The sequence below is a fragment of the Notothenia rossii genome (genome assembly GCF_949606895.1).
Source record: "Notothenia rossii genome assembly, chromosome: 4".
NCBI classification, from domain to species: domain Eukaryota; kingdom Metazoa; phylum Chordata; class Actinopteri; order Perciformes; family Nototheniidae; genus Notothenia; species Notothenia rossii.
The window spans coordinates 31,524,932-31,552,298 of record NC_136902.1 but is presented as its reverse complement, the minus strand read 5'-3'; the positions used below and the strand labels follow the sequence as shown (position 1 = coordinate 31,552,298).

At 41.2% G+C, this 27,367-nt stretch overlaps 1 protein-coding gene across 1 annotated transcript in view; it reads left to right on the top strand.

Moving 5' to 3' along the window:
- Positions 1-27,367, top strand: part of LOC307036707 (protein-glutamine gamma-glutamyltransferase 5-like) — a 69,377-nt gene that overhangs the window by 18,175 nt on the left and 23,835 nt on the right. Inside the window, exons 2-12 of the mRNA XM_079677251.1 lie at positions 7,265-7,504; positions 7,603-7,721; positions 7,817-7,945; positions 8,547-8,724; positions 9,271-9,406; positions 10,665-10,768; positions 12,509-12,748; positions 12,898-12,939; positions 13,024-13,053; positions 13,187-13,237; positions 14,420-14,461. Of these exons, the coding sequence (XP_079533377.1) occupies positions 7,617-7,721; positions 7,817-7,945; positions 8,547-8,724; positions 9,271-9,406; positions 10,665-10,768; positions 12,509-12,748; positions 12,898-12,939; positions 13,024-13,053; positions 13,187-13,237; positions 14,420-14,461 (1,057 nt within the window). The 5' untranslated portion in view covers positions 7,265-7,504; positions 7,603-7,616. The remainder of the gene's footprint in view (positions 1-7,264; positions 7,505-7,602; positions 7,722-7,816; positions 7,946-8,546; positions 8,725-9,270; positions 9,407-10,664; positions 10,769-12,508; positions 12,749-12,897; positions 12,940-13,023; positions 13,054-13,186; positions 13,238-14,419; positions 14,462-27,367) is intronic.

Below are 27,367 nucleotides of genomic sequence, written 5' to 3'. Positions count from 1 at the left end.
CTTTACACACACTGTTTATGAACCCCCCACCCCCCACCCCCCCCCCCCCCCCCCCTTCTTGCAAATGAGGGCCTAGGCCCCTTGTCATGTCTGCCGATTTCGTTTTTTTTATGTCTGTTCTTTTTTATATGTGTCTATGTTGTTGTCAGTGACGTATGTTTTATCTTTTTAAATGCCTTGTGATGTCCCCAACGACAAATAAACGAATACTTTACTAAAGGTGTGCACAGGGTGTGTGTGCAGGCTGATTACTGTCATGTCTCAGTTCCAGGGAAAGGCATCTGCCCAATTGATTGCATCAAAACGTTAAATCACTGTTTGCAGCTTCCATGGAAGATATTGAATGTGTTTAGTTTGCCAGGTTTTTTACCATGTTATTTGTTTTCCTTATATTTCAAGATCTCGATATGTGTAGGTAACATGTATCTCGAGTGTCAGGGGAGATTTTACCTAAGCTCCTGGGGTTTTTCCAACTTTCCTGCACAATCTTTTCTGGGTTTGTTACTTTTATATATTTGTATTTGTATCACTTCCTTTTTTGCTAAAATAGTACACATTACAAACTGTATGGTGAGCTGGAGGATATATGTGAAAATGTAAATCCCATGGGGAAGGGTTAATGAAACAAAAATAAAGAATAAAAAGCGGATGGAGGAAATACCAACAATAGTAAATATGAGAAATAGTCAGGACCAGATCAGACAGATCTCATGGAATATATTTTAATCAAGAAATATTCCCAAATAATAAGCGTACCGGGAGTAAAAAATTAAACTGGACGATATAACACACAGGATGATTAATAAAAGGTTTTGAATGTTCATCTTGAGTTGCCATTCGATACAAATTTGACTGAAAGTATCCAACAATGACTCCCCCTCAGCTTCAACTGTTCTTTGTGCTTAGTGCTAATTAGCAAATATTAGCACTAAGTAACAATCTTAAAGAGTTCTGTATTGTTCTCCTTCGAGATCAGCTGTAATTTGCATGTAGTGTCTCACTTCCAACGGAGGGCTGTCTGGATACATTCAGTAAAATAAGCTCACTAAAATAGAAAAGTCCATTTCAACAAAATGGGAGTAATATCAGATTAAAATACAACTTTGAAAGAACTCATACTAACAACAGTGCCTTATAATGATCTTACTTAAAATAATGAAAGCAAGATCAATTAAGAAACTACAATTCCAAACAAATATTGTGGATGATATTGAGTTATATTGTCATGCTTGTGTGAACATTAATATTCTTATATATTGGTAATGTTAACACCTCACTAAATCAAGTCAACATAAAAATAAATAAAAATCATTACAGAGTATTTAACATTATTAAAACCAAATAAAATACATTTGTTTACATTTTTTTCTTTATTGCTGCGGCGATCATTTTTTATATCGATTTTTTTTTATTGCAGCCGTTAGAAAAGCCTTTTAAAATGAGTTGCAACCTGGACTTGATCTGAAGATAGAAAGAAATAGACAAACAAACAAAAAGACCTGTCACAGTCATAACAAAGGAGGGAGTTACTTATCAGAGGGAAGGTGGAGTCGCCTGTCATTCCTTCACCTGCAGCTCCAGCTGTCACACCATGGACTTCATGCAGCAGAGCACACAACAAATCAATGGTGAGTTTAATCTCCAAACCATGCTAAACTTTAAGATCTGCTTAAGAGAAAGCTGTGTTAATGCTTTTCGGTTTCTTTAAAATCAAATTAGTTTTTTTTGTTGCAATGTTTGTGCTAAATTACCATATGGTCAAATAATTCTTGCTTGGTAAGACACTTTCGAACGTGATTAAACCCATCCCACATTGGATAAATAACATCAGTTACCTCCACATAAATCAGATTTATATGTGAGTAACAACATTATAGCATTTTTATCATGGTATTCTACTGAAGACAGAGTCAAAAGGAGTTGCAAAAGTCAAGTTTTTCGCTCACCAGTTGAATTACATTATGCTGAGAATTCATAATAGACTTTTCCCAATGATGGCCAAAATACAACTTCCTAATTCGTCTTTAATAACAATTATTTAGTCTAGTATTTTTCCTGAACTATATGATGACTGGTTTCCTTCAACGTTAACACAACTTCCATCTTTCCTGCATCTTTTATTTCGGTTCTCTGAGTGATAGCAGATCTTTAATGTGTTTTTTATAATAAGTAACCTTTCTTTACCCAGGCTTTAACAATAGCCATTGCCAACTGAAGATTGTCAACTATGAGGCTGAGGAAAACAGCATTTCTCATGAGACACACGGCCTCAGCAAAAAACACCTGGTGGTGCGACGAGGGAAACCTTTCAAACTGACTCTGTGGTTCCACTGGCGGCTGTGGAATCCACAAACAGAGTACCTGGTCCTCGAGGTCTTTCTGGGTAAAAAAAGATGGGATAAATTATTCTAACATTAAGCATTAAACCAAAACTGTAGCAGGGATGTGCACAGACATTTGGAACAAGAGGAAGTAAAGTCCCCTGGTGTGGCCCGGACACACCAGGCCGAAATCGGCCGTTTCGTTAGTCGGACGACGAAGCTTGCCCTGTCGCCCAAACTCAATTTGGTGTGTCCCGCACCGTCGGCCGTGACACGCCTTATTTGGCCTTGATGTTGAATCGGCTGTGCGTCGGCCACAGGCAGTCGGACAAAGAAATCACTCTGATTGGCTGTTCAGCTAGCGAATCAGTGCATGAAAAGTGAAACGGTTGCTTGAGAATGTCTTCCACAAGCAACACTCCAATGGCTGATGGCTCCAGTACCGCATAAAACATATATTTGATGGACGAGAGTGAAAACGGAACGCACACGCTATTTGTTGTTTGTTTGTATCATGTAGCCCAGGGGTGCCCAACCTTTTTTGAACCGAGAGCTACTTTTAAAGTTGCCAGTCTGCCGAGATCTACCAGTCCAAATCATGGTCCAAATAGAGAGGCGTAGCCATTACTGACAGCCTACTACCAGGTAAATACACATTTCTACTTGTATAAAACTGACCTTTGTACGATGAATACTTCATAAAATACTGCAGATCCTTTATCTTACCTCTTTCTAATCTACACACATAACTGAAGTTACACAACAGTGTTGTTGATACAGAGTTGTATTCACGCGTCACATACTACAGTGGGTAATGTTTTCAATAAACATTGAACAGTGCTGCCACATATGACACAGGAAAAAAAGAAAATACTCTGAACCCTTTCTTTGCCATTATATAAAAATAGTGTTGCTACAAAAGTATAAATTAGGCTTACTAATAAGACAACTCAGATCTGAAGCTACACAGGAATCTGCTGCCAAAGTGCAATAAAAGACTAAATTAATAGAATCAAACCCTTTTTTTGTTGTTATCTAACTTGAGTTTTTATTATATCAAAAACCTGTTGAAATGCTACTGTTATTTTTACTGTCCCCCAAAAGCGCGTCGGCAGCCTCCAGGAATGCTTCTTTCACAACTTTGCCGTCTTTGAAAGACTTCATGTGTTTTTACAAGAACGTGACTGACACGATAAGATGCTATGGTAGCAGCCTTGCTCTTGTTGTTGGGCCTGGTGAAAATGGACTGCTGTGCATTTAGCTGTCCTTTCAGGAGGGAATTCCGTCTCGTAGCGTTTGTACACTGTTTTGAAATGCCGCTCCTAAATTACCTTTCTTCGATAAAGCCACGCAGCTCATTACAGATGAGACAGATGGACTTTGAATTGGAACAGATACAAAAATAATCATCCTCCCACTCGGAGTTAAAATTATATATTTTGGACTTTTTTGCTTCTGCCATAATTGCGGTCTTGTGTGTGTGCGGATTGTCACTCCTGTTGACACGGACAACGTCAGCAAAATAGTAGGCTTGTTTGAGACGCGTTGCGGCTCGCCTCGAAAGTAGACTAGAATAGCCGATCGCAGCCGGGGAGGTCTCAAAAAGCTCGCCTGAAGTCGGACAGTTCTAAGTCGGCTTCTTCTTCGCCTTCTTCTTCTTCTTCTCTCGGTTTTTTGGCGGATTGCAAACACCTTTAAGGTGCATACCGCTTACCGCCGCCTCCAGAGTCGGCTTGACTCGGTTTGCATTTATAAAGAATGCACACATGTGTTTAATCGTTAATGTCAGATATGTACTAAGTAAACACATTTGTTCCTGCTCAAGATTAGATTAATCTTTATTGTTATTGCACAGATTACAGGTACTGAGACAACGAAATACAGTTTAGCTTCTAACCAGGAGTGCAACAAGCAGTAAAGTGAAAAGTAATGTACACAATCTACAGAACAAAATATAGAATGAATTGAATGATGAATAAACAGTGAGGGGTATGAATATACACAGCAGCCTGTGAGCAGTATGAACAGTGTGTATGAATATGCTAAGATATATAAAGTATGAAAACGGTAAGCAGTGCTAGTATAGTATAACATATTAATTTCATGATGATAAACATTGTGGAACAATGATGAAAAATGTTACTGGAGGGGGCGACGTAAAACTGACACAAAACAACAACAAACTTTTGCCGAGCCAATTGGAGAGTTTCATCACCAGCACGTGGTAAAAACCACCAATGAGAGCTCAGCTCAAGATACCAGTGAGTCGTTTCCCATCAAGCATTTCGCTTCCGCAGCCCGTGGAGAGAAACTGCGCCGCCTCGCCGCGCCTCGCTCTCAAGGCTGCGGGCGTCTTTGTCCCGCGAGATTTCAACGTCTCATGTAGGCTAGCCTCCAGAGCAAGTCGGACAAAATGACTAACCATCATGCAACGCAGTAGCAAGACGTTGATCGAAATTGCGCAGGTCTGCGCAGGTCTCGCTTGTCTCAAACAAGCCTACAGCCCACTGCCCACCAGCCACGCCCCGACACATGGGGTCACGCCGGCCAATCACAAAGCTTTGATGCGTTCAAGTGCATTATTCTGGCACAGGAAGATTATGTTACAGGACATTAAAGATAAAACAGAATGTTGTTGTTCTATTTTTAGACACATCTCGCGATCGACTGGTTGGGCACCCCTGACGTAGACTGTTCTTCTTCTCCGTCTTCCGGTTGTTGCCTCTTTTGAATGACGAATACACACTACCGCCGCCTGCTGGTAAGGAGAGTTATTGCCACTCAAGCATGCACAGTTCGTACATGCTCGGCTGAAGTCTTTGCGGTGTGTTCCAGTGCGACACATAGCCAAGACGCAGGAGAACATGCCGACGCAACAGTCGGCGTCAGCGACGGCGAGTTCTCTGGTGACTGATTGGTGTGTCAGGGCCTTTATAGCTGCCATGAGACAACTCAAAAAAGTTTCCAAAATCCGACACTGAGGTGCTCTTAACGGACCGGCATGACAGCGCTGACTGTGTTTCCCGCAGCGAGACGCAACAATACTAACTGTGGGCTTATCATGTTGATTCGGCCACAACAGAAAAAAGAAAAAGAAACTCTCGCTCTCTCCGGAGGGGCAGGTCAGCCAAACGGGCCGTTGCCCGGGCAACATTAGCCCGTACCTGTGCACGTCCCTGGACTGTAGCATTTATGAAGGAAATAATTGTCCAGTCCTTACATAGGCTATGATAAATTACATCCAAAAGAAATAAAAAGCACACTTGTTTGATCCAATGCACCCAGGGGAGTTGATATACAGTAGTTTTACTTGGTCTTGTATGACCAGGGGCCGTATTCACAAAGCGTTTAAAACATTTTACGTGGGAGTTTTTTCTTAAAAGTTATTCACAAAGCTGCTGAGACCTACTCATACTAAGGATAAATCACTAAGAGTGAACTAAGAGTGACGCGCCGTTGCTATGGATTACGTCGATTCTCGTGCATGAGTTTAGAAGCGGTCAGTACGGTGATTGGTTGTTCAGAGCAGGCGGTCTCGGTGAAACTCATCCGCAACATCTCACAAACGAGCCCTCTAAATCACCGAAAAACAAGGAAATAGCCTAGGCTAGAAATGTATTCCTATCAAATAGTTATGGACAGTGCAGTTAGCAGAATACACGTATGATGACAAGTTTGGGCAGACCACGATAATGACGTTGTATATGCACGTTAAAGAGAGAGAGCAAAAAATAAAAATACGTAAATTGCATTAAATCAAGGAGGCAATTAAAAGCACCCTGCAAACTATTATCCAATGAGCATATTTCCAGCACTTAAACACTTTCAATAACAGCCCATACCGCCGTTCAAGTCCCCCTATCATGATGAATGAAAACAATCTGCGTGTTGATGGAATGTACTTTCTTTCTATTGACGAACACGTCCTCATCTTTTGATGGCGCAATTATTTTTATGTGCGTCCCGTCAATAGCACCGACCGCACCGGGCATACCTGCAATTGCCATGAAGTTGGCTTTGATCCTGTGTGTAGTTGTTGATTGTCCAAAGGAAACCGGATAAACTGTTGGATGATATGTGGTCTAGAGAGCGCGTTGATGGTTTGGTTTATGGCACGGCTGACTGATGGTTGAGATATTCCTAAATCGTCGGCATTGCAAAGTTGCATTTTCCCTGTTGCTAAATATCGTAGTGTTGCCAAACATTTTATTTCCGGACTAATCGGGTTATTCCTGTTAGTCGGGGATGTTATTGCATCCCGCACTAATTCCACAACAAGTTTGATACCCTCACGATTTAGCCTATATCTCTTGATCAATTCACAGTCTTCCATTGTCTCCAAAACATTTCGTCTCGCAGCCATTTTCAGATTCTTTGTGAATAGGTCTTACTGAGTTAGGAGTCCTCTAGAGGACTTTTAAGCTCTCCCAAACTTAGGTGCTACTTTTAGGCCTAAAATACTTTGTGAATTGCTCTTAGTGAATAAAATTAGGAGTCCTAAATGTAAGACTGACACGCCCATTATGTTTAGGAGTTTCTCCTAAATTCGCCAGTTAGGAGCTACTTTTAGCCCTAAGATCCTTTGTGAATACGGCCCCAGTAGTTTAGCTGCAAATGTTAGCAAAGTTCACAAAGTTATCACTGAGTCAATTTACTGACTTTTAATTGTTTTACTAATTTAAAATATTTGGAAATAGAAATACTGTTATTTACTCTTGAGTTAGATGAGAAAAAAACATTATAATGATAATGCTCCGTTTGCTAAGCTAAAATTAGCCACCATTAGCTACTGGTTGTACAAAAACAAATAGATGTTGTAACAAAACCCCTTCTAGTATTGAATGGAGAAATGTTCATATAGCTTATAAGTTAAACGTTTTTTTCTTGTTATTTCTTTATTCTCACTTTAGGTAACTAGTATAATTAGTTGTTTCACCTTGCAGGAAATCATTCAGACAGGATCATAGTCCAGATCTCTGACGAGGAACACGACCCCCAAGGCTGGTCAGCCAAAATCTACCCAGGCGACATTCATTCGAAGTCAGTCACCATCCACATCTGCTCCCCTGTTAATTCCCCAGTGGCTCAGTATCACCTCTTCCTCCACATTGAGACGATACATAGGAACAGAAGTACCTTTGAAGTGGGAACATTTGTGCTACTCTGCAACCCTTGGCTGAAAGGTGGTACCATTTAGTAATATTCCTTCCTTTTATTGTCTAAATGTGTTGCTGTTACCTTGTTTTAGAGGTGAACCCGTTCCACTGCTATTGCCTTTCAGAGGATCCAGTGTACATGCCACTGAACGCCCAAAGAGAAGAGTATATCAAGAGTGATTGCGGCATTTTGTTCACGGGCACCCCTCAAAACATTAATGAAAGACCCTGGATGTTTGGTCAGGTAGGTGATGCTCAGCTTTCATGAACGGGTCACAGCATTATGTGATGGTAAGAATACAGTACAGGAATTGTATGTTTCCTTGTCTGAACATAAAGTATGAGCCTGGAGTCCTGGAGGCGTGTATGAAGCTGCTGCAGGTCAGCCGGTGGCACTTCAAGAACAAAGAAAAAGACTACAATCGACGAGCAGACCCCATCTACCTCAGCCGGGTGATTTGTGCTATGGTGAGCAGCAACATTCACATTTACTCTTTGTGATGGATATGTAAAACAAGCACATGTACTCCCTCTAATGTGGAATGTTTTTAATTATATTATCAATAATATACAGAAGCCTCGTGAGGCAAATAAGTCTGATCGAAATTGTTTTTCTATATCTTGTTTATAACTTAAGAACAGTTTAAAGATTGTGCCAGTTCCATTTTAGGCACTTTTAAATAAGTCTTTAGGATAACATTTTTGGTGTAATTATTTCGGCCAACAAGGCAAAAGTGCTACTAAATAGGAAGTGAAAATATGAATATTTTTTTCTAAACACAGGTACATATTGTTTGGTAGAAAGTTATGTGAGATAAATGTCATGGCCAACTTTTAAATTGTGTATTGTTTATTTGCATTGGTCCTATTTTGAACATGAGGTAGTCGTGCACTTCAGCCTTTTCAGGTTGAAATGAGTCTAAAAAATATCACTTAGAAGAATTGCTCTGGCAAATGTATTTTAAGCCTGTTATTAAGACTTAAACACACACATTTAATCTAGAAAATGGTTCACAATTTTTTCTGACACAGTTATACAAAGAATGTAATGTGTGTCTACTGTCTTAAGGTTAACTGCGACGACGACCTGGGTATTTTAATGGGAAATTGGTCAGGCGACTACAAAGATGGTGTCAGTCCCGCAGAGTGGAGCAGCAGCGCTGACATCCTCCACCAATGGGCCTTGTCCAACTGCAAACCCGTACGCTACGGACAGTGCTGGGTCTTTGCATCTGTCCTCTGCACCGGTACGGTATAAATTAGGACACTAGAGTTCTAAAATCGTGGCTGACAATCAAGTGTTATTTAGCCATCAACGACACCAAAGAGTTGCCTTACATCTCTTTAAGTTTGGCCTATGATTAAGGAAGATATCAAACTTGGCTTACAAGTATTATAAGCTAAATCCACCTGAACCTGTTTTAATCTATTATATTGATACAGTATTTGCATTGGCTTATGTTATTTAGTAGTTTTATCCCATTCCTTTGTTCTTCTAGTAGTTTCTGAAAGGGACAATCCTAGGATCATAAACCTAAATAAAGGGCTTTTCAACCTAAGCAAGCTGTTAGCCTGTTTCTAATAAATCTTTCATAATGGCACAAACCTGTCGACTTTTAGGTAGGGTTTGCTGTCCCTGCTTTCATCATCATCGCTACGTTATTTGAATAAAAAAGGAATGTTTTGTCTTTACAGGCTTAACATATCAAGCCATAATTTGTCCTAACAGATCATTTCAAAATGTTGGTCCATCTAGTCTAGTATAGTGTGACTTTTTTTGTGTTTTTTTCCAGTGATGAGAGTGCTGGGTGTTCCCTCCAGGGTGGTGACAGTTTTTAACGCTGCCCATGACGCTAACAGCAACCTGATAATTGAGGAATATTTCTCAAGCAGCGGGGAAAAGCTCCCAGGACCAAAGGACAGCACGTGGTGGGTGTCTATTGCTCTCAAACAGTTGATCTTTTAGGATGATTAAACTATGCTTAGTCCAGACCTACTCTGGTACTCTATTACTCTAGTACACTATCTTTAAAAGTAACATTAAACTTGAAGTAATTTCCATCTTAAATGATTAATATACACAAAACATTTGCACGTGCTTTGTATTGGTCAGGTGTATTATGTTAGTTTAAATTATGTGTGTGGAAATCTCAGTTCATTTGTAGGGCTGCACGGTTATGGCCAAAAGTTTGCTGTAAATCTCACGGTACATAAGTAACAATTTGATCATAATCCCATTCTGTGATATTATGACCGATCATAACTCATCTTTATGCACACACATACATTTGGCATGGCTTGAGAAACGGGCTCTGTGTTACAAGACGGACACATTTTAGAGTCAACACATATGGACCCTAAATATAGTCTATGTTAAGAATGAGAAAAGTTTTAATATATAGTTTTTTGTAAACATGACACATTTTGAGTGTGACGACGTCAGACCATCGTCCTAATTCAAACCCTGCCTACATTCAATATTTCAACATATTTCAACATGCATCATTTTCATTACTTCCCAAAACGCTAGAATATAAAATGAAAGAACAAAGAAAAGGATAGGATAAAATATGGTTATCATCCCCTACACTAGATCGACCAACCACACATGCATATGCCTACTTGCAAAACAAACAACCACCCATAAAATTAAATAAAAACCCACACAAACACATTGATGTGAAAGACGAGCTAAAGATTATTGCTTTTCCTTTTTTTTCTTTCCCTAACATAATGACATCATTATGTAACACTCACGCTTCTATTGGCTTGCAGCCCGCCACATTTTACGTGATAGGGGCTAAAGGGCACGACATCACACCTGGCCAGCTAACCAATCAGGGCAGACTGGGCTCTGGTTTCAGACAGAGGGGGGAAAGAGGTGCAGCAGAAAAGGCAGTATGGGAAAAATAAAGAGCTTGTTGTACATTAAAGCATGGAGACATGTCACAGTAGAGACACAATATACAAATATGAAACCTGAAAATTAGCATAATAGAGCCTCTTTAATGTTAAATAATATTACAGTTTTTGAGTGAAGGTGCTTCCTTATTTTCCCAGTTTTGCAGTATCAACTTTTTATATAATAATGACGGAAAAAAGTGAGTTGGCTATCTTATTTTCCCAGCATATTTGATTTTGCATTATTGTTAATTTACATCATCCATTCGTGTTTGTCCTCTTGCAGGAACTTCCATGTGTGGGTGGAGTGCTGGATGAGGAGACCAGACCTCGGCTCAGCGTTTGATGGGTGGCAGGTAGTGGACGCCACCCCCCAGGAGAAGAGTGGAGGTGGGTTCTCTGCTTTGATCGATTAATATCAAATTTGTTGACATAAGAGCTTCCTTTTTTCGATTAAATGTCAAAGAAGGCGAAATACAATTGATTACTAAATCAGAGGTAGTCAAATCCATGTTTAACTGTATTTTGATCTCCTGCGCTCTGTCACAGTATCAAGACAGTGCGGCATCCACGCCAACAAAATTGTTATCCATCGTTCTAAAACAAGAGCTAAGCCTAAGGGCTGCCAACATTCACACATTGAGCGTGAGAGTCACGCAATGAATCCATATCTCACGCACTCACGCCACACTTGCCTTTCCTCACGCTAAGTTTTCGTCCAAAAATAAATGTATATAAATATAAAAATAAAGTTAAGGAACAGCAAACCGAGTGGTCTACGAAATGAGACGGTATTCTGGCTTAGTTCAGTAAAGTTGGAACGATATTGGAAGATTCTGATTTCACGGATCAATAACTGATGAACAAAACGTTATTCAGACACAAATGACGTCTCCTAAGTACCGTGGTAATGTTGACAACGAGCTAGAATCACATTTTGATAAAAAAAAAGCCAATACACGCCGTCCTCCGAGCTGGAACGACACATTACATTGGTCTCTATCCGCAGCCGGAGAAGAAACGATTGCTCAGGGACCGTCTGCAAAGTGGAACTCCGAAAAAAGAGAATACATATTCAATCACTTTTCTACAGCTTATTACTACCAAACTCACTACACACATCAATAGTGTCATACTACAGCAAGGAGTTTGGAAGAATATGCTTTTGAATAATTTGGGGGAATATTTATAATGTAACATCTTCAATAAATATGGCTGAATAACTTTACTATTAGCCTATAGTATACAGTATATTTCTACCAAACTCACTATTTGCATTGTTGTTGTTAGCATCTGGTTAGCTTAATGGATATTAAAAGCTGTTTCTAAAACAAGGAAAGGGAGAGCTCTGTCCTGTCAGACTGAGAGATAACTACAGCTCAGTGAGGTAAGGGACTCTCTGTTTAGATAGTTAACTTTAGTCTAGTTATCTCAGTGGGTCTCAAACGTTTTGGTCACCATTTATGAGAATAAATGAAAACAGAAATACTATATAACAGTAAAGCAAGAATACAGTTTAAAAGGTGAGTGATTTGTAAAATATCCATAAAGAAAAAGAAAATCTGTTTACCATACATTCGTTTTGTTCTCAAAGTGCACCAGGTTGATGTATTTAACTTCAATATTTTAAAAAAAAGTCTTCCCGGGGAGCATGCCCCCTGACCCCCCTAGGTGAAGACCCCCCCCCCACACTTACAAAATAGCACTTTACCACCTATATGCTATTTTATATGCTGTGAGCTGATTATTGAGCCTTCAATGTAAGAGTCGCGTTTAAACTGTGTATGTGCGTATTCCACTGTAGCGCCCGGTACATTAATGGGAAACCCTTTTACATGTTCAATACATTTGTAACACTGTACACATGAACGTTTCTTTTTTCGGTTCACCAAAAAAAAGTCTCACTCCAAGCTGAACTCAAATGTTGGCAGCCAACATGCTAAGCTAAGTCGCTGTCTTATAGTTTCATATGTCTATGAATCTCTGCCTCAACATAGAGAGATCAATAACCATGTAGCACCATACTAGACTAATTAGATTTGTGATTTCTACATTATTGACACCCCTGGTGAGTTATTTGGGATTGTAGCTACTTAGCATGTACTGTAACTCAAACACCTTCCTCTGCAGGGATATACTGCTGTGGCCCTTGCCCAGTAGTTGCCATCCATCAACGTGTCCTTAGAGCCAGTTTCGACACCCGGTTTATCTACGCTGCTGTTGATGCTGACGTCGTACGGCTCATCATACACAATGGACGGGTGATGAAGAGGAATGTGGACACTGAGACGGTGGGTCGGCTGATCTGCACCAAGAGCATCGGCTCAGACCTACTAGAAAACCTGACACAGGATTACAAGAGCAAGACAAGTAAGGCAAAAAACATTACTGTTTTTAAGGAAGCTATATTGTGTTAGAATGATTCAAATGCACTATTTAGAGAAAGTAGAAATAGGGTGGTCAACTTTGTTCTCTACATGTGTGGATAAAGTTTTTCTCCCCATGTTTTACCCTTTCAGAACCACAAGCAGCAGGTTATGGAAGATACTCAGGTTGGAGAGGTCAGTGGTTGAGATTAAGCAATTTTTTACCCATTCTCAATGTGTTTTGAGGTTTTTAATCCCCATTTTCTGTCTTTTTCTCAGGTGGCCAAGATCAACCAATGAGAAGAGATGGTGAAAATGTCATCCAAATTATCTTTGGAGTTTCTGTTAGCCATAGGCCTACCACAATTTTTTCTCTGTTTCTTGTGTTCTGGGCATACATTTTATACCATTGTTTTTTTATGACAAAAACCCTTTTTCGCAGTTCGCATGTCAGGTACACTTTTTCTGTCCAGCTCAGTGGGACATCAAGAAGGTAAGCTCTTATATTACAAATACGGGGGGGAGGGGGTGTGTGTGGTGAGGTGCCCCCACAAATAGAATCAAATTCTGTGATAAACATTACATGTAATTTGTTAGACGCTTTTATCCAAAGCGACTTACATACATTCAGTCACTGTGATCTGTTTGGTATTTTTCAGCAAAACACTTCATATACATGTACGTAACCATATGTTTCGGTAGTGACTGTTTCGGTAGTGACTGTTTTGGGAGTGACGATTCTAGCTAAAATTGAGCATAACTAAAGAATGCTAGCAAGTACGTGGCTAGCATACACGTTTTTTGAAGAGGTTTTCACACATAAAAACCTAATACTTTGCATAAAACCCCGAAAGAGTTGACTTAATTGAAGATAATATGTGTTCGGTAGTGACAATTCTTAAGGTTACATGCTGATTTTCAGATTTTGGAACAGATTGATATCAAAAAGTATGAGATACAGCTACTTGTCATTCAGCCATGAGGGACAGGGATGCAGTCTATGGGCTCAGAACAGTCTCATAATACACATGCACACAGAAGGATTCACACTTTTATTTCATGATCCGCAAAAGGATTCACACTTGTATTTCCGGATCCACACTTGTGTTTTTCAATGCACACACAAATGTGTTCCGTTTCATATTAATGTAAATACAATCCAAATACAGAAAAAGTTTTACATATGTATTTTTGATCCATACATATTTGTTTTCCGTTTAAAACCTCTGAACCTGCAAACACAAACCGCTTTCTGTGCACGGATCGCTGTGCATTCGTGTGTGTTTTTTTTTAGACTCCCCTGACGGTCAGCCGATTCGTACTTGTAATTTTTTCTAACCATAGCCAATCCGATGGCTCCTTCATTCTAAACCAGCCAATCACATGAGCGCGCCCGCACGAAGGTATGATTTCTTGCATTCATGACACTTCATATACGCATTTTGCGCAGTCCGGTCAGCTCGCTAAACAGAAGGCGGAGCTTCAGGTGATCATGCAGAGCTGCGTGTCTCCATCAGACTCAGCAGCTGATCTGATCTCTCTCTCGCGTCCGGTTACACTTCACTCGCGTTTATGTCCATATCGATCAGATCCAGCTTTCCTGATCGGCCTTTATAGAGAGCACCGATCAAACTATTAAGAGTGAATATCAGTATCATCCCTTTCATTTTTACAGATGGGGGTATTTTGGAGTACAGCCAAATGTCAGATGGAGAAGGTAAGCTTTCATTCTAATCTAACGCCACAAGTTGTATTTAGGTGTTGCCACTGACAATAGTTTCATAGTCAGAGGGTCAGTTCCAACTGGCATCATCCCTACTAAAAATACCAACAAGTCCTCCAACTCATATGACCAAATAGGTTGATTGTTCAAGCCCTTATTACGACCAAATAGGTCGATTGTTCAAGCGCTTATTAGGACCTTTAATCGCGTTTTAAAGTTTTCGACCTCTAGTGCTCCCGTTGAATGCAAACGCTACGGAGGGTCGTATGTTCACAAATAACCAGTGTTGGGTAAGTTACTTTTAACTTTTACTTTTAAGTAACTAGTAATAGTTATAGTTACTGTTCTCAAAAAGTAACTAGTTACTTTATTAGTTACTAAATTATAAAAGTAACGAGTAACAAGTTACTTTACTTTACTTTAAAAATAATAACAATAAAAATACAAGTTTTTGTGTTGTTTTTTGCTGACTAGTTATCTGAAGGCATGCAACAGACTCGACCGTTGCGATGGGCAGCATGTCCTCAACAACATACCTGGCAATCAATCATAATGTTAGCATTAGCAAGTGTTCGTGTGTATCTATTTTCCCCATAAGGCAAGACCCGCCCAACTCTGTCTCTGATTGGCTTACCCTGAAATGTTACCCCGCGTTAACCAATCATCAGTCCTCTCTGGTTACTTTCACTTTTCCATGGTACTGTGAGAGGACATCACTGTATTCGCCTGTAAGTTACATCCGCAGGGAGATTCGGTTCAGTCCCAACACATAATGCAGGGGTCACCAAACTTTTTTCTCTGGGGGCCACATTATTGTTCCTGACTGTGATGGGGGGCCGGGGCCGAGTCAGCTCATTGTGTAGAAGAGATTAATAGCCCGGCACAGCCATCCCCGCTACTACTTCCACACTACTATATCAACACTTAATTCCTGTCACATATTTGTTTACCATCTTTACTAGTGGTTTACAAAAGTAGCAATTGAGTCTTCACACTTTGCTTTAATTTGAAAAACCACAGATATTCCATTTATTTGTTTTCTAATAAAAATAACATCAAAGCTGTCAAGGTAAGAAACATCTGCCTAGTTGAGGTGATTGACACTGGCAAAGGTGAGTTCAAAATTATAAATTATAGGTAGGCCTGATGATGATGATGATGATAATAATAATAATAATAATAATAATAATAATAATAATAATAATAATAATAATAACAATTGTGTGCAGCACTTAATAAAGGTCAAATAAATAGGCCTATAAAATAAAAAAAGAAGCACCATATTCAGTAAATGGCAAGACATGCTGCTGTCTGCTTTTCTCTGTGACATAATTTTACAACATATATAGCAAATTAAAAAGAGCCTTCACATTTCATATTTATTGCAATTAAAATCAGTAATTGTTAAAATCAGTGTGCTTACCGTATCAGTGTGAACTGTGTGTTTGCTTCTGGCTGATGAGAAGTTCAATGTCTGGTTGCAGTCTAGTGGTAGCCAGTCTCAAGGTCTGATGCAAGTGTTTATCTGTGAGTCTGTTCCTTGTTGTATTCTTGGTTTGCTTCATGCGGGAAAAGGTTTGCTCACAGATGTAGGTGCTGCCAAAAACTGTGGACATCTTCATTGCATAGAACTCAATGAGACTGTCAGGCTTGAACGCGTCTTTAAGGATATCACAATTCTGCAACTCGGCTAGTTCAAACTGAAGAGAGGGATGGGCATAATTTATATCGGCAGCAAAGGGGTTCTGGAACAAACTTATTGCTTTACCGTTGACATGAAGCTCACGGAACCGCACACTGAAGCATTTCCAGTGCATCCTTGCACTTCTCGACAGGGAACGGGACAGGTGGTTTCTCAGCGCAGTAGCTCTGGGTGGCAGGGAGATGCGTAAAGTCCAGCTTTTCGACCTGTCTCACAAGCAGCACTAGTTTGACCTCGAACGCTTTGATGTGGGAATACAGGTCACTGATTAGCTTCCCTTTGCCTTGGAGCTGCACGTTAAGGTGGTTCAACATTTCAGTCACATCTGTTAAAAATGCGAGGTCCCATTTCCATTCTGGCTCGGTAAGCTCTCGTACCGTTTCACCTTTAGACTGCAGGAAGGTGTTGATTTCGGGTAGCAGGTCGTAGAAACGGCGCAACACTTTGCCTGGGCTTAACCACCGGATTTCTGTGTAGTACAGCACATCCTCATAGGCAGACTTAAGCTCGGAGAGAAAGGCCTGGAACTGTCTGTGTTTCAGACCATTTTTTCGGATGTAGTTGACACAGTGCACAACCACCTTCATGACAGACGCCCACTTCAAAACTTTGGAGCATAGGGCTTGCTGGTGAATCAGACAGTGGACTTGTAGTGGGGGGGTGAGACCTCGTTCCTCGAATTCGCTGTTCAAGCGCCCTACTAGCCCCCTTGTCGTGCCAACCATACTAGGTGCGCCATCCGTAGTGATGCTGGCAAATTTACACCAGTCTAGACCCAACTCTTCCATTGTTTTGCACACTTGGACAAAAATATCCTCTCCTGTTGTAGTTCCTTTGAGGCTTTTTAGTGCTGCCAGCTCCTTAGACACTTCAGAGCTTTCGCTAATCCCATGAATAAAAATGAGCAGTTGTGCTGTGTCCTGCACATCATTGCTCTCATCCATGGCCAAAGCAAAACACTTGAATTGTGACGCTTTCTCGTTCAGCTGCTCATAAACGTTGTCCCCCAATTCTTCTACTCGCCTGGTCATAGTAGTCGCGGAGAGACTCACACCGTTGACTGCCTCTCTCTTGTCGGGACACACCTCCTCGGCCACAGCAAGGATGCATTGTTTAACAAAGTCCCCATCAGTGAAGGGCTTCCCATGGGTAGCTAGTATGTGAGCTACCTTGAAGCTAGCTCGAACAGCAGCCTGGTTTACCTGGGTTTTGCGAATGAATGTTTGTTGTTGTGCTGCCAGTCCGCCTTTCATTCTGCGAATTCTGTCTGCTCTTGCTTGCCCTCGCAAACTAGCAAAGTCACTCTGGCGGGTTTCGTGGTGACGACGAAGATTATATTCCTTGAAAACCGCCACACTCTCTTTACAGATAATGCAAACGCCACGGTCATTATACTGAACAAAAAAATAGTCGTTGGTCCACTGTTCTTTGAAAATTCTGCACTCTCTATCAACTTTTCGTTTAACGTTAACGTTAGCCATTTTTGCTGTCCTGAACACTGACAGTTCTCTACGCGTGCGTTGTCTGTCACTCACTTGATCTCCATCATGTCGGGTAAAGACAATTCGGCAAATATAGTGAATTTTATTTTATAACTAAATATAATTTTTTAACTGAAACAAAATCAACAAAATACCAAACGCAGACATGTTATTATTTTCCAAAAATCAATTTGAAAAAAATAAGCCATGTCGACTTTTGGGGATTTGCCTCATAGGGCCGGTTCAAGTAGTGGGGGGCAGAGGGGGTGGTGGGCCAGATCCGGCCCCCGGGCCGTAGTTTGGTGAGCCCTGACATAATGTAACGCAGTAACGCACCCATTAAAATCACAGTAACTATAACGGCGTTACTTAATGAGAATAGGTAACTAGTAACGCTATTAGTTACCACAAAAAGTAGTTGCGTTTCAGTAACGCGTTACTTTGTAACGTGTTTGTCCCAACACTGCAAATAATCCTCTCTGAAAAATCCTAAATTGTAGGATAGTTTGGCCATTACATCTTTGTTTTATTAGATTTCTATCGAGAAGTGTATATTGTACTTTCAGAATTCACGTCCAGTGGATGTGTAGGATCTATAGTTTGATAGATATTACGAAGATGATTTGAGGTCTCGCCAGGAGAACGTGTAACGGCAGCGTTTAAGTAAAGTTAGCGTCAACCCTCACGGGGTGAAAACAGTATTTCCGGTCTCTAAGTTTTCAAAATAAAACCGTATTCCCCCCACTGTGAAATGATTTTAAAGCTATATCTGCAGTTCTCATCCATTAAAAACATCAGTTTATCCTTTTTTTTAATTGTGTACAATGCTTTTGTGTTTTTCCCATATGTTTTTTCCTTTCGATTCTGAGACACATTTCTTTTTTCAGAGGTTTTGAAAACAGGGGTGTCAAACTCAATTTCATCCCGGGTCACATCAACATTATGGTTGCACTCAAAGGGCCGGTTGTAATTTTAATTATATATAAATATACATTATACACACAGCTAAGGGGGCGTGGCCGAACCACGCCCCTTAGCTGTGATATAATGAGCATATACCACGGCCTGTCGTGAGCTATTGCTTTTATAAAACGGTTACCAAGTGTGGCAATATGAAAGAAAAATACACACTCTAATTTAAATAGTTTTTATTAGTAAATAATGATGTTCAAAATAAAATAGTCCCTCCGTTGCCTTCTGCACAAAACATAGTGCAAGGTGGTTGCTATGCAACAACACTAACAGCAAGCGAACATATTAGACAGAGAGCGTTGATCCATTATTTGGCTGTTTATTTACATTAATGTGTATGTTGCTGTTTATTGTGCATCCACTGAAAAACTGTCCAGCATCAGTAGCATGGCTTACGTGTTCATTTGTATAGGTTGAGGTTGTTCGAGGCTGTTGCTTGGCGTGGCGAGAATATTGCTCCACTTTCTCCGGTCCCCGAGATTGGGCTTCCAGTAGCTCTGGAGAGAGCTTTCGCACCTGTGGCCACTAACGGTCATAATTTCTCTGCTTTGTTTCAAGACCTGCATCAGAAAGCTTTTGAATGGTGGTACTTTTCCAGTTGTTCTCCTGCTCTTCACGTAGCTCTGCATGTCGTAGTTTAGGTGCTTTTTTTTCCTGGAGATATCACTGCTCAATCCACTCCTCAATACTATAGTAAGACCCCCCCGGAGGTCGAAGTTAATCTTAAATGTTTCCATTTTATGCTTTGTAAGTTTGTTTCGTAACGGAAGACATTTAAATATATTTATAAAACTGACAAGTCAAATCAAGCAATCTGATTGCTCGATAGCGTTTTTGCGGACCTCTTTGATTACAGATTTGAAAACATCGTTGCTTGCTTTAAAAGTAGCACAATTCATTATGTTAAACCTTCAAAAGTATCTAGATATCCCTGCCCTAATGCCAAAGGAACTGCACACTGAATATGTTTTGCCGTTTGATGTCTATGTCTGGACCGCTGCGTCAAAAAGGAGGGCTTCTGCCCCGTTAGTTCTCCGCTGCTAACTGCCTGCAGTTTGCTTTTCATACTGCAACAAGAAAGCAGCGGAGAAAGTAACGGGGCAGAAGCCCTCCTTTTTGACGCAGCGGTCCAGACATAGACATCAAACGGCAAAAGATATTCAGTGTGCAGTTCCTTTGGCATTAGGGCAGGGATATCTAGATACTTTTGAAGGTTTAACATAATGAATTGTGCTACTTTTAAAGCAAGCAACGATGTTTTCAAATCTCTCCAGAGCTACTGGAAGCCCAATCTCGGGGACCGGAGAAAGTGGAGCAATATTCTCGCCATGCCAAGCAACAGCCTCGAACAACCTCAACCTATACAAGTGACCACGTAAGCCATGCTACTGATGCTGGACAGTTTTTCAGTGGATGCACAATAAACAGCAACATACACATTAATGTAAATAAACAGCCAAATAATGGATCAACGCTCTCTGTCTAATATGTTCGCTTGCTGTTAGTGTTGTTGCATAGCAACCACCTTTTGTGCAGAAGGCAACGGAGGGACTATTTTATTTTGAACATCATAATTTACTAATAACAACTATTTAAATTAGAGTGTGTATTTTTCTTTCATATTGCCACACTTGGTAACCGCTTCGCGTCGGGCCGAACCACGCCCCTTAGCTGTGATATAATGAGCATATACCACGGCCTGTCGTGAGCTATTGCTTAAATATATTGCATAGTTTATTTTGGCACTTGACAATCACCTTCCCTGAATTTTACTCAGGTGTAACTAAAGTCTGATTGTGATTACTGTCTGATTAGTCTGATTACTGGTTGTAATATTTCACATCATTAATCAGAATCTACAAAGTAATTAAAATAAATGTAGTGAGTAAAAATGCCAGGTTTACCTCTGAATTGTAGTGGAGTAGAACAAAGTAGTACATGCTGCTGTAACAAAAACATTTCCCAACTTGGGATCAATAAAGTATATATTATCTTATCTTATCTTAAGATGATCGATGGCTACTGTCATATTTTCAAAATGTGCCATTTATTAATTATATGTTTTAAATTTGATAACACCAATGTGTTTCGTATCGCCTAAACCTCCAGGGGTGTACACAGTTTAATACTGGCAACTTCTAATTATGGGAAATACGAAAACGTCTTTTAAAACTACAATTCCCAGTAGAGACGTGCGATAGAACATGTTGCGAATCACAATTAGCCAGCATGTGTAGTTCTGGGGGCGGGGGGAGACCCGTTCGAGTTTAGTTTTGGATAGTCTGCGGTGGTTACATTCCATTTCAAAGAGCTGTTTGACGCTCGGCGTAACTTTCTCGCATTGCCACTATTGCGGCAGTAATCTTAAACAAAGTGCCGCGAGGGACTAAACAAGAGAAAAAACACTGTGGACGCGCAAAAACTCAGTCTTTCCAACACAATATGCGTTTGACCTTTTATTTGCAAAGCAAAAATGCAATATTCCATATCCATATGCGTGCATGCGTGCGTTCATGCATGCGTGCGTGCGGTCAACAAAAATTGTCCTTCTCTAGCTCACCCCCCCATCTATTACCAAGTGCGCGGGTAAAAGCAACCGGATATAAGCACAAACGTCACCACACAAATCCAATGACACGCCCACCACCTATAGTGACTCAAAAAACATGTATCGTAACAAACACAGAAATGGCTTCATATTTGTTAAAGTTTCCTTTTCTTCTTTAGGCAAAAAATAGAAAATAAAATAAAAAATATAATTTGTTAGCCTATGAAGGAGTGATCTTTACTATCACGTCGGAAAATACGACAATGTCAAGGTCTATGAAGTTCAATAACCCACTAATTTCCTCACGGCTCATCTGCTTCCTGTAGAAGGCAGATCTTTGTGATAGGCCTGTCCAGATGGCTAGTTTTTGTCTTCACTCGCACCTGACGTACAAGTCCTCTTCTGTCTGGAATGGTTTGTACAATCCTTCCTGTAAGCCATGAATTGCGAGGTGCTGAGTCATCGACTATGAGCACAATATCTCCTGGTATGAAGTTGCGCTTGACATTTGAACACTTCTGTCGCTCCTGGAGTAGAGGCAAGTATTCCTTAATCCATCATTTCCAAAACAAGTCTGAGATGTACTGAACTTGTTTCCATCTTCGACGAGCATATATGTCCTCTTTATGAAACAGTCCAGGAGAAAAAGATGGCTTGGTTTTTAGCAGCAACAGATGGTTAGGGGTTAGTGCTTCCAAGTCATTGGGATCTGTGGATGCTCTCGTTATGGGACGGCTGTTGATGATGGATTCAGCTTCACAAAGAACCGTGTGAAGACACTCTTCATCAAGGTTCTGTGCCTTCAGGCTGGAATTCAGAACCTTCCTCACAGATCTGATCAACTTTTCCCATACTCCTCCATGATGGGATCCAGTAGGGGGATTGAAAGTCCACTTTATTCCTTTCTGAAGGAGGGTGTTGTTGATTTTAGCAATATTCAACCTTTCTATTGCCTCTCTCAATTCACGCTCAGCTCCGACGAAGTTGGTTCCATTATCTGAGCGTAATTCCAATACTTCCACGTCTTGCGATGAAGCGTCAAAGAGCATTAACAAAGGAATCTGTATCCAAAGATGAAGCTACTTCAATGTGGATGGCTCTTACTGTTTAGCATGTGAAGAGAACACCATAGTTTTTAACTGTACTCCTTCCTCGCTTGACCTCAAAAGGTCAAAAATAGTCAACTCCAACACGAGTGAATGGAGGTTCATCCGGAGAAACTCTGTCTCGAGGTAAATCTGCCATCTGCTGCATTCCTGGAGCTCCATTTAGTCGCCGACAAACAATACATTTTGACAGGGTTTTCCTTATAGCCACACTAGCACCAGGAATCCAGTATATTTGTCGCAGGCTAGATAGCATGTGGTTACGACCACCGTGTCCCACATCTTGGTGTACTTGCCATAGAATGATGTCAGAAATGTGAAGGTCTTTTGCCAATATAGCAGGATGTTTACATTCTTCAGGCATTGCTGCTCTACTGAGACGTCCTCCCACTCTCAGAACACCATCTTCAAGTACTGGGTTGAGCTTGTAGATGTGACTAGTCCTTTTCACACCTTCTCCCTTTTGCAAGCCTTTGATTTCATCAGGAAACCTTTTTCTTTGGCAAAAGCAGATAATTTCTTTCTCAGCGTTTCGGAGGTCCTCAATAGAAAGAAAACCAGAGACCACCTGAGCCTTGATAGTCTGCATTTCCTTTTTTATCTCTCGGTCTTGTTGTTCCTTATTCAAGCCAGGCTGAGCAAGAATCAGACTAAATTGCTTCCTCTTCCGACTAAGGCACAGCAGCAGGTTTTTCAACCTAAGGATCCAACCAACCGTCTTCTTCAGGTGGATCCAAGAAGAGAAGTGATTGATCAATCGGGTTACAGTATCCATCTCTTTTTCAACCTGCACAGCGTTCACATTCAGACTTATCTTGACCTCAGGGTCTTCTGGTGCCATTTCAGAGCCATCAGGGTTCACAGGCCACTGTTCTCCAGGTCCAGTGAGAAACTGAGGTCCAGACACCCATGTGTCATCTTTCAGGAGCATTTCCACTTTGACTCCCCTGGAAGCCCAGTCGGCAGGATTGCTTGCGGTGGGAACATATCTCCACTGAGATGGATTTGATAGGCTGCGTATTTTTGAAACCCTGTATGCGATGAAGGTTCGAAACCTTAAGGTCTCATTACTGATGTACTTCAGTACGGAAGTACTATCAGTCAAAAAGATGGAGTCTTTAAGTTGCATTTGCAGCTCCTTCCTACACATCTTGTCCATACGACTTGCAACCACGGCAGCCGTCAATTCCATTCGAGGGATGGGTATTGGTTTCAATGGGGCCACTCTAGCTTTTCCCATAATGAAGACACAGTGCACTTGTCCTTTGATGTTATGTAATAACAGGTAAGTCACTGTTCCATAGCCGTCTTCGCTTGCATCTGCGAAGTGGTGTAGCTGAGCAGAGGTCACTTCCCCCAAATCCACCGGTTTTAGGCATCTGTCAACTTTAAACTCTTCGAGATTGCAGAGCTCCTTCAGCCAACTTTTCCACTCTTGTGCAGCTGAGGCTGGTATAATATCATCCCAACCAAGTTCTCTTCTGCACAAGTCTTGAAGAATCATCTTGGCTGATAGGACCACAGGTGCCAATATTCCTAATGGGTCAAATATTGAGCTGACCATGGAAAGGATCCCTCTTCTGGTTATGGGTTTGTCCTTGATCATGATATTGAACTTAAAGACATCTGACTCAACACATCACTGTACGCCCAATGCTCTTTCCACAGGGAGTGTGTCATTATCCAAATCCAGATCCTTAACTTCTTTCGCTCTCTCCATCGAAGGTATAGCAGCAAGCACGATACGTCTGTTGCTAATCCACTTTGTGAGATGAAAGCCCCCTTGAGCACAAAGTGCACAAAGGTCATGATAGAGTGCCACTGCCTCCTCCTCTGAGACCACAGATGTTAGACAATCATCAACATAGAAATTGTGCAGGACGGTGTTGATTACTTTGGGGCTGAACTGCTCCTGATGGTCCTCTGCACACTTTCTAAGGGCAAAACTAGCACAACTTGGCGACGATGTAGCTCCAAACAGATGTGCAACCATTCTGTGCTCTTCTAAGTTCTGATGATGATCTCCATTTGGCCACCAGAGAAACCTCAGCAGATCTGAATCCTCAGCTGGTACTCGAACCTGATGAAACATGGCTTCAATGTCTGCCATGAGTACAACAGGTTCCTTTCTGAATCTTGTCATGACTCCAACCAGTGTGCTGGTAAGATCTGGTCCGTGTAGGAGCTGCGCATTCAGCGATGTTCCCTGGAATGTAGCTGCACAGTCAAATACGACCCTGATCTTTTTCTTCTTTGTGTGGTATACACCATGGTGTGGTATATACCACACCCTGCCGTCACTGCGTTCCAGATCCACAATTGACACTTTCTCTGCATAGCCCTTCGAAAGGATGTCATTCATGAAAGCGGTGTAATCAGCATGAAATGAAACATCTTTATCAAACCTTCTCTTGAGGCTCAGTGTACGTTGTTCTGCTACTCTCCTGTTGTTTGGCATACTAACATCTCTTTTCCTTTAAGGTAAGCCAATACAGTAATGGCCATCCATCAACTTAGCAGACTTTGTGACGTACTCCATAAAGTGACAGTCCTCTCTTGACGGTCCCATCTGCTCATCCTGACTGCATTCAGGGAAATCAGCCTTTAGCTGCTGCTTCCACAGATCTTCAAGGTTTGCAACAGATATCCTATTGACAGTGACATCTGGCTGTCCACAAGTCATTTCACTACTCCTGTCTCCTCTGAGAGGTCCATTGACAGTCCAACCCATATGCATATGGGCCCCCGTCTACACTCCGAATAACTTCCCATGGCTCCAGTGCCTCAGGAACATTAGTCCCAATCAACAGGTCCACATCTGAATCAATCTCAGTAATCATTACATGTTTCAGGTGAGGCCATCTCTGAAGGTCTTTCTGCCGAGGAATGTTTCCTCGATGAACTGGCATAGTTTTCTGGGTATAGGTGTCAGGCAGCTCACAATAATGACTGCTGTCTAATCCAGCCACATGCAGGTCAGAAACAATGTGACTTCCAACTATTTTCTCCTGACCCATTTTCCGAAGGAGAATGTCTGTTCTTCTTCCCCTGAGATTCAGTTTGTTCATCAGCCGCTCCGTGCAGAATGATGCTGAGCTCCCAGGATCCAGGAAGACATATGTTATGAATGTTTCATGTCCCTTCTTAGACTTTACTTGAATAGGCACTATGGAGAGAGTACAATCTGGCTCACCGGCCCCTGTAAGACCACTGGACTGATCGGAGATCAGAGCACTGCTTATAGCTTTTCCTTTAGCTTACGTTGTGTCAGTTTCTTTCTCTTTATGATAGATATGAAGTATGCTTGGGTGCTTCAGATTGCATACTTTGCACGAGAGGCGTTTCCTACAGTCTTTACTCATGTGCCCAATACACAAGCATCCAAAACACGCACCATGTTCCCTTAAGAAAGCGATTTTCTCACTATGAGCCTTTCTTTCCAGTTGAAAACACAGATCCAGTATATGTCCACCTCCACAAAACAGGCAAACACTTGTACCTAGTGAGCCTCTCTCCTTCATTCTTATTTCAGGTTCCACTTTCTTTTCCGCTGTCGTAATAGTAGTAGCAAAGCTGCTTCCCCTCATCCTTGAACGAGGTTGAAACTTAGCTTTCCTCACATCTTTGTTGGCTGCTGGTGGAGTATCCTGTATATCTCCAAACAGTGGATCGCTCACAATATCCACCTGTCTTTCAATGAAGTTAACAATATCCATGAATGTAGCTCTCCGGCCCTGCCTTTTCTGTAAGTCATAGGCCAGAGTTCTCCATTTGTCCCTATATTTGTAGGGTAACTTTTTTATGATGGCTAGCATATTGCTACGCATGTTCAACTCATACATGTATTCAAAACGAAAACTGTACATCAGACTGGCCACCTGTAGGCCTGTTTGTGTCAGGCACAAATGTTTTTGCTCCAGCACTGAGTCTGGCTTCCTTTCGTCCCCTTTCCAAATAAGAATGCATGCCATTGGGACTCACAGATGTGTTACTTGCAGCACAAGACCTTCCAGAGCGTCTTAGCACATTCATTTTAGCCCTTGATGCGGCTATTTCCACTTCCATTTCTAATTGCTCCCTCTTTTTCCTGAGCTGTTCCTTATTTTTCCTGAGCTCTTCCTCTTGTTCATCCAATGCATGCTTGTCTTTTAATAACATTTGTCGTGCCATGAGAGCGGCCATGTCAGCCTCAGCTTTGATGCATGATGATGTAGTTGAAACACTGGACCTGGTTCCAGCAGAGCTCCGCTTGCAAGACCCAATACTTCCTATGTTTGAAACACTGTCGCTTGGTTTTATTTCCTCTTGTGCTTCAGAAGTTTCAACATTTTTCCCAGATTGTTTTGAAACATGAGACATACTTTGTTGGTGTTCATCAGATATCTCAATTGAGGAAACATGTGCAATGGTGCTGCTCGGTTGTCTCCCAGTTTTAGAAAGCCATTGCTTGACATCGTCGATAAATCCATTATTGTATTGTATTGTCTTGGCAAACCATACATTTTTATTTTCCTGTTCGTCTGCAGGAAGAAGAGGAATTACAGACTTGTGTAACAGGGTGGTTTCTTTAACCAGTTGAATTAAATGTTCGAGTCGAGTTTGTATTTGTGAGGCGTTGTCATCCCTTTGCATGAGATCCTTCATTGTTTTAATCACACTTTTCATTTTGTGAACCGTTGATTGACGTTCCTTTTGAAGCTTTTCCATTTTATTTGCCAAAGCCTTGTCAGTGAGTATCGACTCTCTCTTTTGTTCATCCATTTTTGCCACATTGACATCTGAATTTGATCCACTTATTGACATATCCTTTTAATGTTTTAATGAATGAACAACAAATGCTCCAATCCACCCAACCTCTAGCGGCAAGAACCAACACACGCAAGCAACAAGTCAGTCCCCAATGGACACGCAGCAGTAACTTATTCACAGTGTTCTAACAAACATTTACACAGCATGAATGAAGAAGTTACATACCGCTCGCTCCTGCTGCTGTGTGGATTGTCCGTCAGTCTTTATCCTCCCGGCAGTACGCTGAAGTTTCCTTAAGCCACTCTCCAATACAGCGGCGAACACGGCGTTTCAATGTTTCCT